The sequence below is a fragment of the Cherax quadricarinatus genome, chromosome 3 (assembly GCF_038502225.1).
Source record: "Cherax quadricarinatus isolate ZL_2023a chromosome 3, ASM3850222v1, whole genome shotgun sequence".
NCBI lineage: Eukaryota > Metazoa > Arthropoda > Malacostraca > Decapoda > Parastacidae > Cherax > Cherax quadricarinatus.
The window spans coordinates 17013551-17025802 of NC_091294.1; the positions used below are offsets into that span (position 1 = coordinate 17013551).

A 12252-nucleotide genomic window follows, 5' to 3' on the forward strand; every position below is an offset into this window, starting at 1 on the left:
TCACCACTAGCATTGGAACACATCAACAAAGTAAGCCTGTCTTTCATAGGCTTATGTCCTGGGAGTGCCTTTTCCTCCTGAGTAATGTAGGTCCTGCTTGGCATTTTCTTCCAAAACAGGCCTGTTTCATCACAATTAAACACTTGTTCAGGTTTCAGTCCTTCAGTCTCTATGTACTCCTTGAATTCATGCACATATTTTTCAGCCGCTTTGTAGTCCGAACTGGCAGCCTCACCATGCCTTATCACACTATGTATGCCACTACGCTTCTTAAATCTCTCAAACCAACCTTTGCTGGCCTTAAATTCACTCACATCAGCACTAGTTGCAGGCATTTTTTTAATTAAATCCTGATGCAACTTCCTAGCCTTTTCGCTTATGATCGCTTGAGAGATGCTATCTCCTGCTAGCTGTTTTTCATTTATCCACACCAATAAGAGTCTCTCAACATCTTCCATCACTTGCGATCTTTGTTTCGAAAACACAGTTAAACCTTTGGCAAGAACAGCTTCCTTGATTGCCTTTCTGGTGCCCACAATAGTAGCGATGGTTGATTGGGGTTTCTTGTACAACCTGACCAGGTCGGCGATACGCACTCCACTTTCATACTTATCAATGATCTCTTTCTTCATTTCTATTGGAATTCTCACCCTTATTGGTGTAGGGTTGGCACTAGAAGCTTTCTTGGGGGCCATGGTCACTTATTTTCCAGAAACAGCACCAAAAACACTGTAATTATACGAAATATTCCGATTGTATGCTTGGATGTTACTGCGGAGGCTGGCTGGTAAACAATGGCACGGGCGGCACATGTGAGGCTGGCTGAGGGCGCACATTGGACGCGTCTCGGACGAAAATCGGTGAGCGGGTTTTTAAGCGGTATGCGAGGCAAAATTTTTGCGATTAAAGCAAGTGGTATGCGGATTAATCGCTATGTGGTGCCATCGGTATGTGGGGGTCCACTGTATATACGTCAAACATGGTACCTCATAAGACGTATATATGTGACGTCAACAGTCAAAAGGTTAAAGCCGTAGAACTACGGCACGGACCCCGAAAAGGTTAAATTCGCTAATATCAGGACTAGTTCCAGGCATTTTCTTTACGAGATCATCATGCAACTGCCTTGCTTTTTCACAAATTATTGACTGCATAACACTATCTCCTGATAATTGTTTCTCATTGGTCCACACCAACAACAAAGTCTCCACATCTTCCAGTATTTGCAATCTCTGTTTTGTAAGCATATTTGCACCTTTCGCAACAACAGCTTCCTTGATTTCCTTTCTCTTGACCACGATAGAAGCGATGGTTGTATGAGGTTTGATATACAGCCTGGCCAGCTCTGCGACACGTACTCCACTTTCATATTTTGCAGTGATGTCTTTCTTGAATTCTATAGTGTTTCTCACCCTCTTTACTAAAGGGCCAGCACTAGAAGCTTTCTTTGGGCCCATGGTGGCTTATTTAGCTGCTGCAAGCACTAAAAAGAATGGAATGATACAAAATATATTGTATGAACATGTGGGATCGTCCTCACTGGCTGATAAACATTGGCACACTGGCTGTAAGTGGTGTGTCCGACTGTTCGGGCCATGCAGACACGTTCAGGATGAATGACTAATACCGAGTTCACTGACGGTCACAGAGCCAATACAGTGGACCCCCGCTTAACGATCACCTCCCAATGCGACCAATTATGTAAGTGCGTTTGTACGTGTATGTTTGGGGGTCTGAAATGGACTAATCTACTTCACAATATTCCTTATGGGAACAAATTCGGTCAGTACTGGCACCTGAACATCTGGAATGAAAAAATATCGTTAATCGGGGGTTCACTGTATTTTGACAAAAAACTACTTATTCTGAATAGTATTACGAATTCTGATGATGTAATCCAGGGGTCCACTGTAGTAGTATATAAAAAAATTATAGTATTACAGTTTAGCACAATTTACAGTAATGAAATTGAAACATTTATGAGTTTGAAGGAACCTTTAAATAGTTGAGCAATCACAAAAATAAAATTGAAACAATTTTAAGTTTGAAGTAAATTTTTTTTTAGTAACTGGTAGGAGGAGGAGGAGGAGGAGGAAGGGGAGAAGAAGAAGGAAGAGGAAGAAGGAAGAAGAAGAAGAAAGAAAGAATAATAATAATAATAGGTAATAATAAGTTGCCTTGAAGCATGAAAAACAAAGTCCACCCCTGACAGTGACATGATGAGATAACTGATGAGAGCTGATGTTTGATGAGCATACACGAGGGTGGGGAAGGGTGCAGCTGATAAGAAAAGATTAGAGGTGACATTTGATGAGCATCGCCCTCACTTTGTTTTCGCTGGTATACAAACATGTCTGTCTGTCTATTTGTCATCACGTTTACTCACATCTTCAAGCAGAGTATAGCATTTCTGGGTTTTTGGGGTTATCCTAGGTAATTTATTCTATGTATACTTGTAATTATGTGTACCTGTGAGACAGAGACAGAAACGGATAGACAGATAGATAGACAGATACAGATAGACAGATACAGATAGATACAGATAGACAGATACATATAGACAGAGATCAACAGACCCTAAACTTGGGGTTAACATCACTTTCCTCTTAAAAGAGGAGTGTTAATATGACATTGCATCAGTGAATCCTTGGTGTTTGCCGCGCTGTTTGTTCTAGCCTGGGATCAACTTAACTGGCGCTCCCAAATAGTGCTAAGTGGTCCCAGATTTTTTTTAATGTGGTGCACACCGAGTGTTAAGTCCCATTCTATGCTGACCAGGCATCTCAGGCCAATCGTGCCAAATTTGGAGGCAGGAAAATTAAAACCTGTATGTACGTTTGGGGCGCTACGCGTAGGAATGTATATATACGTTTGGATCGTTTAGGGGTTAAGGGTTAAGCAAGTTAAGGCTCTTAAAAAGCAGTGGAGTGTGCTGTTTAGTGCAGGAATTGGTAATCCCACAGCAGCTTTTTGTTGGGTTATTAAAGGTTTAAAGTGATTTACATACAGAAAAGAATGAGAAATCAAGTACAGTGGACCTCCGCCTTACAATTGGCATCGCGTTACATTAAATCCGCCATACGATACATTTTAATACAAAAATTTTGCCTCGCCTCACGCGATTCGTCCGGGACACGTCCCATGTGTGGCCTAAGCTGCCCCGTGCAGGCCAGTGTTTACAAGGCAGCCAGTGCGGTCGCATCCACGCATACATTCGGTACATTTCATATTATCAAGAGATCATATGTGAAAAGGCTAGGAAGTTGCATGACGATTTAATTAGAAAAATGCCTGCAACTAGTGGTGATGTGAGTGAATTTAAGGTCAGCAAAGGTTGGTTTGAGAGATTTAAGAATCATAGTGGCATACATAGTGTGATGAGGCATGGTGAGGCTACCAGTTCAGACCAAAAAGCGGCTGAAAAATATGTGAAGGAATTAGAGGATTACATAGACAGTAAAGAATTGAAACCTGAACAAGTGTTTAATTGCGATGAAACAGGCCTGTTTTGGAAGAAAATGCCAAACAGAACCTACATTACTCAGGAGGAAAAGGCACTCCCAGGACATAAGCCTATGAAAGACAGGCTTACTCTTCTGATGTGTGCTAATGCTAGTGGTGATTGGTGTATGGTGTATGTATGGTGATTGGTGTATCAGTGTGAAACTCCCAGAGCGTTCAGGCAAAACAATGTCGTCAAGGCTAATTTGTGTGTGATGTGGAGGGCAAACAGTAAGGCATGGGTCACTAGGGACCTTTTCTATGACTGGTTACACCATGTATTTGCCCCCACTGTGAAAAATTACCTAATGAAAAATAAATTGGACCTTAAGTGCCTCCTGGTATTAAACTATGCTCCTGGTCATCCTTCAGACTTGGCAGAGCGACTTTCTAGGGACATGAGCTTCATTAAGGTCAAGTTTTTGCCTCCTAATACCACTCCTCTCCTGCAGCCCATGGACCAGCAGGTCATTTTAAACTTCAAGAAACTCTACACAAAAGCTATGTTTCAAAAGTGCTTTGAAGTGACCTCAGACACTCGATTGACTCTCAAAGAGTTTTGGAAAGATCACTGTAGCATCCTCAGTTGTGTAAACCTTATAGGTAAGGCTTGGGAGGGAGTGACTAAGAGGACCTTGAACTCTGCTTGGAAGAAACTGTGGCCACAGTGTGTAGAAGAAAGGGATTTTGAAGGGTTTGGGGCTAACCCTGAGAAGCCTATGCCAGTTATGGAATCCATTGTGGCATTGGGGAAGTCCTTGGGGTTGGAGGTTAGTGGGGAGGGTGTGGAAGAGTTGGTGGAGGAGGACAATGAAGAACTAACCACTGAAGAGCTGCAAGATCATCTTCAACAGCAAGAGGCCACACCTGAGGAAACTTCTTCAGGGGAGGAGAGAGAGAAATTGAGGAAGTTGCCTACTTCAAAGATTAAGGAAATGTGTGCAAAGTGGGCTGAACTGCAAACCTTTGCAGATGAAAATCACCCTGACACAGCTACTGCAAGCCGTGCTGCTGACTATTACAATGACAATGTTATGGCCCATTTTAGGAAAGTCTTAAAGGAACGGGAGGTACAGGCCTCTATGGACAGATGTGTTGTGCGACAGAGGTCCAGTGACTCAAGCTGGTCCTAGTGGCATTAAAAGAAGAAGGGAAGTAACCCCAGAAAAGGACTTGATACCTCAAGTCCTAATGGAAGGAGATTCCCCTTCGAAACAATAACTTCCACACTCCCCTCCTCCCATCCCATCAATCATCACCAGATCTTCAATAAAGGTAAGTGTCATGTTTTGTATTCTTAGTGCATGTCTTCTTAAGTTAGTGTGTATTAAAATTAATATTTCATTGGTAAATTTTTTTTTTTTCATACTTTGTGGTATCTTGCACGGATTAATTTGATTTCCATTATTTCTTATGGGGAAAATTAATTCACCATTCGATAATTTCGTCTTACGATGAGCTCTCATGAATGGATTAATATCATAAGGCGGGGGTCCACTGTATAAAACAATAATAACATCACACTTACCCCTATTGAAGACTCTTGTTGATGTATGGAAGATGGGAGGAGGGGAGTGGGTTAAGAACATAAGGAGGAACACTGCAGCAGGCCTGTTGGCCCATACTAGGCAGGTCCTTCACAAACCATCCTACTAACACAATATTTACCCAACTCAATTTTCAATGCTCCCCAAGCAATAAGCTTTGATAATTCTATTCACTCATGCGCAAGTGTGTGGGGAAGTACCCTGGCTGGTGTGTGGGGAAGTACCCTGGCTGGTGTATGGGGAAGTACCCTGGGTGGTGTGGGGAAGTACCCTATCTGGTGTGTTCTTTCTTGAATTCTATCATGTTTCTCAAGTTCTTTACCAAAGGGCTGGCACTAGGAGCTTACTTTTGGCCCATGGTGGCCTATTTAGCAGTTGCAAGCACAAAAAACAATGGATTATTAATTAATGTATCGTATGAACACATGGGGTGATGGTCACTCGCCCAGAAACAATGCCACACTGACTCTTTGAATGGTTTGTGGGAGCCTTTATGTATGCATGGCCGCTGGGAAGCTGCTCGTACGCGTTCTGGATGACCGATGAATGGTGAGGCAAATTACGAATTGCAAGGCTATATTTTGACGAAAAAAGTTGTGAAAAGGCAAAATTTACAAAGCGCGAGGTTTATGAAACTCGAGGGTCCACCGTATATTAAAATGTACTGCGCCATAACCTGTGCCAATATAGAGTAAGAATTAGGATTATAGTGGAACCCCAGTTTTCGTCTGGTCCGGTTATCTTATAATTCAGTTTTCGACCGCTTTTTCGGCAAAATTTTCCCCATTTTTGTACACCCACTTGGAAATCATCCATACCAGACATGTCCACCTGCCCACGGGATGCGGCCACTCGTATGTTTGTGACTCAGTCTGCCTTTGTTACTCGTAGAGGGTGGTAGAGGATGGTAGTGGTTGTGATGGTGGTAGTGATTGTGGTAGAGGGTGATAGTGATGGTGGTAGAGATAACCTCTCCTCCCTCTCCTCTCCTCGCCATTTTCCATATGCCAACAAGAGTCTTCAATTAAGGTAAAAGTGATTTAAATGTTCATTTATCCATTTCATTAGTGCTTTATATTTATTTCTCATTGTTTTCTGTATGTAAAACTATAGTTATTCTCTATAAAATGTATTTTTTTGTCAATATTTTGGGTGCCTGGAGCAAATTAATTGGATTTACATTACTCTATTTCTTATGGGAAATATTACTTCAGTTTTCGTACAAGTCAGTTTTCACCCGATCTTCTGGAGCGGATTCAAGACGAACGGGGTTCCACTGTAGTCTGCCTGAAATACCTAAGCATGCTAGTGGCTTTCCTTGTAATTAATATTTTATAATATGTAAACTACACATTGTAAGTTTTGAAAGAAAATAAACATTTTCATTTTCAACTTTGTAAAATCATTGTAGCCTTCCAAGATAAAACCATTCTCATTACTAAATTACATTAATTGTAATACTATTGTCTTTTGCTACCTCACTGTTATAAATCTTATCATAAAATTCTTGATTACCTAACTTTTGGAGTAATGTGAATTAATTAGCATTAGAATGTACCACTCCATAACCTGTATCAATATGAAGTAGTCAGTAAGAATTAGGATTAGCCTAGACATGCTTTCTTTGTACTTTATTATTTGTAATTGTAGATGTCACATTGTAAACTTTACAAAGAAATAAAATTTTGAATTTTGAAATAAGTTTTGAGAGGCAGTGGCCTGAGGATTCAGCAGGCATGTTAGAGCATGTTAGAGCAGGGCAAGTGGAAACAAGCAAAGGCAACATTTATGAAGATAATTTTGGAAATACAGGTCAGTCGGATTTAATTTCTGGAGGCGGGAGGTTAAATTTCAGTTCTTTGCAGGAATTTTGATGTCTGTTCTCTTCTTGAAAGTTAGGGAATGAGTGATAGTAAAAGTGTTGTTCATGTTGTAGTCACCATACCTTGTGGAAAATGGCCAGTGTGTTCAAAACAAATGTATAGATTTGCCATCTCTACTGCCATCATCATTTTAAGTGCCATTTTATATGGTTACTTTCTTTTCATAATTTTGTATACTGTACTAAGATTTTCTGCTGCTTGACTTAAAAAAAAAAAAATGCTCATTTCAGGCACATTCTTGGCCATGTGAACTTCCTGTCAGCATCATTCCTGCCTGGTTTCATTTCTAGTCTTATGGCTATAAATGTTGAACGACCAGAACGTAGACCACTTCTGGCCATTTATGTTACTAATGTGGTACAGTATTTATATTGCCTTCTTTAAAACTTATAAAGTATTATTTATTAATATTTTACAGTAGTCTTGAATAACTTGGTGGTTACGTTCCCAGAACCCAGCGTGTTACCTGAAACTGTATTAAGAAAGCCTGGGTTATATTCTTGAGGCTTACTAAAAAAGAAAAAATTAAGTTTTGTAGTTCTTCAAAAATAATTTTTCGTACATTGTAGCTGGATGTAGTCAGGTGCACACTATTAACCCTTAACCTTTTCAGGGTCTGTGCCGTAGATCTACAGCTTTACGTTGAGGGTCCAAACCATAGATCTACGTCACGAGCTCAGCTCACTCTGATATGCTGTGAGCGGTAAATTTGGGCCTAGATATGAGAGAATACATCTATGTGGTATGTGTGCACCACATAAAACAAATCCTGCAGCACACAGTGCATAATGAGAAAAAAACCAAGACCATAATTTTCGATTAAAACAGCGAATTTGCAGTGTTTTTACATATGTTTTTTATAGTTGTATTTGCTATTTCTTGGTCTCATTTGATAGAATGGAAGATAAATTACAGAAATAGAGATGATTTTGATTGGTTTTAGTACTGGAAATGGCTTGAAACTAAGCTCAAAATAGCAGAAATGTTAAATTTTTGCTGATGTTCAAGAGTAAACAAATGACCTCGCACATCTAATACACACCAGCTGATGGGTCTAATATACGTTCACAAATGTGCTGATATTATTTAAACAATTATTACAATATTGCATAAAAGTAAATCTTCTATTATTTGGTTTGAATAAAAATTCATTATGTGAATAAAAAATCAAAATGGAATTCATTTGTAAAGCCTGAAAACATAACTAATGAACAGAGGAAATGTTAGTTTAGTGCCAGGAATGTCTGCATTGCTTATTCTGGACTCTATTTTGAAATTGGAATATTTTGAACTTTGCATTAACCCGTAAAATGTCCAAACCAATTTACATTCACATGCATATTGCTCCAAAAGTAGATCTACATTTTTTACATATTTTCAAATATAACAAAAAAAAAGTAGATAAAAGTTTTTTTAGCACGTTTTCAAATGTAAAAAAAAGAAAAGATCTACTTTTTTTACATACTTACAAATGTTGAAAAAACGTAGATCTACGTTTGGACAGTTTAAGGGTTAAACTGGCCAAATTACCAATTTCCAATCACTTTATTTTGTAGTTGAAACAGTTGACTTGGCAATTTCTTGTGCTCAATCAATAGAATAGAAGTAATACTAGTGAAATAGCTAAGAATTTGGTTGACTGGAATAATGTAATTGACCTAAAATGGGAGTCAAAGTCGGCAAAATCACCGATGCATAAATATCGCTGACACATCAAAATTCGCGAGAGCATAATTTTGTCAATTTTCCATCAAATTTCATACTTTTTGTTTTATTACCTTTTAAAAATTCTTGGACACTGGTGCACACTTTGAAATTTGGCCTCTGGACCCTGAAAGGGTTAAACTGTCCAAACTTAGATTTGCACTCACTCGCATAGCACTTCGAACGTAGATCTGTTTTTTTTTTTTTTTACATCCTTTAAATGGAGAAAATCAAGGTTGGGGCACTGTGTGTGTAAACGTAGATCTACGTTTGGACAGTTCAACCCTTAAACTGTCCAAACGTGGAACTACGTTCACATGCATAGAGCTCCGACTTTTATTTTCTCCATATAAAAGCATTTAAAAAAGAATGTACATCTACGTTAGGAGTGCTACGAACGTAAAAGTAGATCTACGTTTGGACAGTTTAAGGGTTAAGGGTTAATAAAATACAGTAAATTTAACTAAAAGATTACTTGATGAAAATGTTCCTGCCTTGAATTTTGGTTGGTATTTCTGTACTCGTTGATCCTAAAATGTGTAGTGTGTATTGGTATGATCCTTCTGGGCTGAAATAGATGACTGTATTTCTTCTTACAGAGTAACATGTTGCAAGTGAGGTCATGCACCACACTGAAGCATATTAAAATTAACACTTTCTTCATTACCATCAGAGATTCAGTTGTGGCATCTCCAGTATCACTAGTATTCCTCCTAGTTGCCATAATTAATATCCAGTGATGAGAGAGAGTGCACAAAATATCCACAATCATTTGATAAGCATAAAATAATGCATCGGGTGAGATATAAGCAACAATTGGCAGAAAGGTGGGCTGGTGCAAGTATGAGTAGTGGGGGGGTTGAAGAGGGTTGGAATAGTTTTAAAAATGCAGTATTAGAATGTGCGGCAGAAGTTTGTGGTTATAGGAGGGTGGGTGCAGGAGGAATGAGGAGTGATTGGTGGAATGATGAAGTAAAGGGTGTGATAATAGAGAAAAGTTAGCTTATGAGAGGTTTTTAAAAGCAGAAGTGTTATAAGAAGAGTAGAGTATTTCTTTCTGTCAACGCACCAGCCGTATCTCACTGAGGTGGGGTGGCCCAAAAGGACAAACGAAAGTTTCTCCTTTTAAATTTAGTAATATATACAGGAGAAGGGGTTACTAGCACCTTGCTCCCGGCATTTTAGTTGCCTCTTACGACACGCATGGCTTACGTAGGAAGAATTCTGTTTCACTTTCCCATGGAAAAGAGTAGAGTATGTGGAGACTAAAAGAAAGGTGAAGAGAGTGGTGAGAGAGTGCAGAAGGAGAGCAGATGATAGAGTGGGAGAGGCACTGTCAAGAAATTTTAATGAAAATAAGAAAAAAATTTTGGAGCGAGTTAAACAAGTTAAGAAAGCCTAGAGAACGAATGGATTTGTCAGTTAAAAACAGGGTAGGGGAGTTAGTAGATGGGGAGATGGAGGTTTGGGTAGATGGCGAGAATATTTTGAGGAACTTATAAATGTCGATGAAGAAAGGGAAGCGGTAATTTTGTGCACTGGCCAGGGAGGTATAACATCTTTTAGGAGTGAAGAAGATCAGGATGTGAGTGTGGGGGAGGTGCATGACGCATTACGTAGAATGAAAGAGGGTAAAGCAGCTGGAATTGACGGATCATGACAAATGTTAAAAGCAAGGGGGGATATTGTGTTGGAGTGGTTGGTATTTTTGTTTAATAAATGTATGAAAGAGGGGAAGGTACCTAGGGATTGGCAGAGAGCATGTATAGTCCCTTTATATAAAGGGAAAGGGGACAAAAGAGATTGTAAAAATTATAGAGGAATAAGTTTACTGAGTATACCAGGAAAAGTGTACGGTAGGGTTATAATTGAAAGAATTAGAGGTAAGACATAATGTAGGATTGTGAATGAGCAAGGAGCTTTCAGAGTGGGTAGGGGATGTGTAGATCAAGTGTTTACATTGAAGCATGTACAGTGGACCCCCGCATAACGATATTAATCCATTCCTGAGAGCTCATTGTTATGCGAAATTATCGTTATACGAATGAATTTTCCCCATAAGAAATAATGGAAATCAAATTAATCCGTGCAAGACACCCCAAAGGATGAAAAAAAAAATTTTTACCACATGAAATATTAATTTTAATACACACAAACTGAAAAAGGCATGCACAGTTACATGACACTTACCTTTATTGAAGATCTGGTGATGATTGATGGGATGGGAGGAGGAGAGAGTCTTAGTGTTTAGAAGGGGAATCCCCTTCCATTAAGACTTGAGGTGTCAAATCGTTTTCTGGGGTTACTTCCCTTCTTCTTTTAATGCCACTAGGACCAGCTTCAGGGTCACTGGACTTCTGTCGCACAACATATCTGTCCATAGTGGCCTGTACCTCTCGTTCCTTTATGACTTTCCTAAAGTGTTTCTCAACAGTGTCAGTGTAATAGTCACCAGCACAGCTTGCAATAGCTGTGTTAGGGTGATTGTCATCAAAAAAGGTTTGCACTTTAAGCCACATTCCACACATTTCCTTAATCTTTGAAGTAGGCAACTTCTTCAATTTCTCTCTCCCCTCCTCCGAACCAGTTTCCTCAGGTCTGGCCTCTTGCTGTTGAAGTTGATCTAACAGCTCATCAGTGGTTAGTTCTTCATTGTCCTCCTCCACCAACTCTTCCACATCATCCCCACTAACCTCCAACCCCAAGGACTTTCCCAATGCCACAGTGGATTCCTCAACTGGCATAGGATTCCCAGGGTTAGCCTCAAACCCTTCAAAATCCCTTTTGTCTACACATTCTGGCCACAGTTTCTTCCAAGCAGAGTTCAAGGTCCTCTTAGTCACTCCCTCCCAAGCCTTACCTATAAGGTTTACACAATTGAGGATAATAAAGTGATCTCTCCAAAACTCTCTTAGAGTCAATTGAGTTTCTGAGGTCACTACAAAGCACCTTTCAAACAGAGCTTTTGTGTACAGTTTTTTGAAGTTTGCAATAACCTGCTGGTCCATGGGCTGCAGGAGAGGAGTGGTATTAGGAGGCAAAAACTTCTCCTTAATGAAGCTCATGTCCCCATAAAGTCGCTCTGCCACGTCTGTAGGATGACCAGGGGCATTGTCTAACACCAGGAGGCACTTAAGGTCTAATTTCTTTTCAGTTAGGTAATCTTTCACATTGGGGGCAAATGCTTGGTGTAACCAGTCACAGAAAAAGTCCCTAGTGACCCATGCCTTACTGTTTGCCCTCCACAGCACACACAAATTAGCCTTGAGGATATTCTTTTGCCTGAACGCTCTGGGAGTTTCTGAGTGATACACTAATGAAGGCTTCACTTTGCAATCACCACTAGCATTGGAACACATCAACAGAGTAAGCCTGTCTTTCATAGGCTTATGTCCTGGGAGTGCCTTTTCCTCCTGAGTAATGTAGGTCCTGCTTGGCATTTTCTTCCAAAACAGGCCTGTTTCATCACAATTAAACACTTGTTCAGGTTTCAGTCCTTCACTGTCTATGTACTCATTGAATTTATGCACATATTTTTCAGCTGCTTTGTGGTCCGAACTGGCAGCCTCACCATGCCTTATCACACTATGTATGCCACTACGCTTCTTAAATCTTTC

At 39.9% G+C, this 12252-nt stretch overlaps 1 protein-coding gene across 6 annotated transcripts in view; it reads left to right on the forward strand.

The window, feature by feature from the left end:
- The window catches only part of LOC128706573 (transmembrane protein 135), a 211907-nt gene that overhangs the window by 77313 nt on the left and 122342 nt on the right, over window positions 1-12252 (forward strand). For 5 of the 6 annotated variants that reach the window (XM_070090443.1, XM_070090458.1, XM_070090464.1 and 2 more), the window contains one exon: window positions 7162-7288. The exons of the other annotated variant lie outside the window; for it this stretch is intronic. In XM_070090443.1, the coding sequence (XP_069946544.1) occupies window positions 7162-7288 (127 nt within the window). The remainder of the gene's footprint in view (window positions 1-7161; window positions 7289-12252) is intronic. 6 annotated transcript variants of the gene reach the window in all.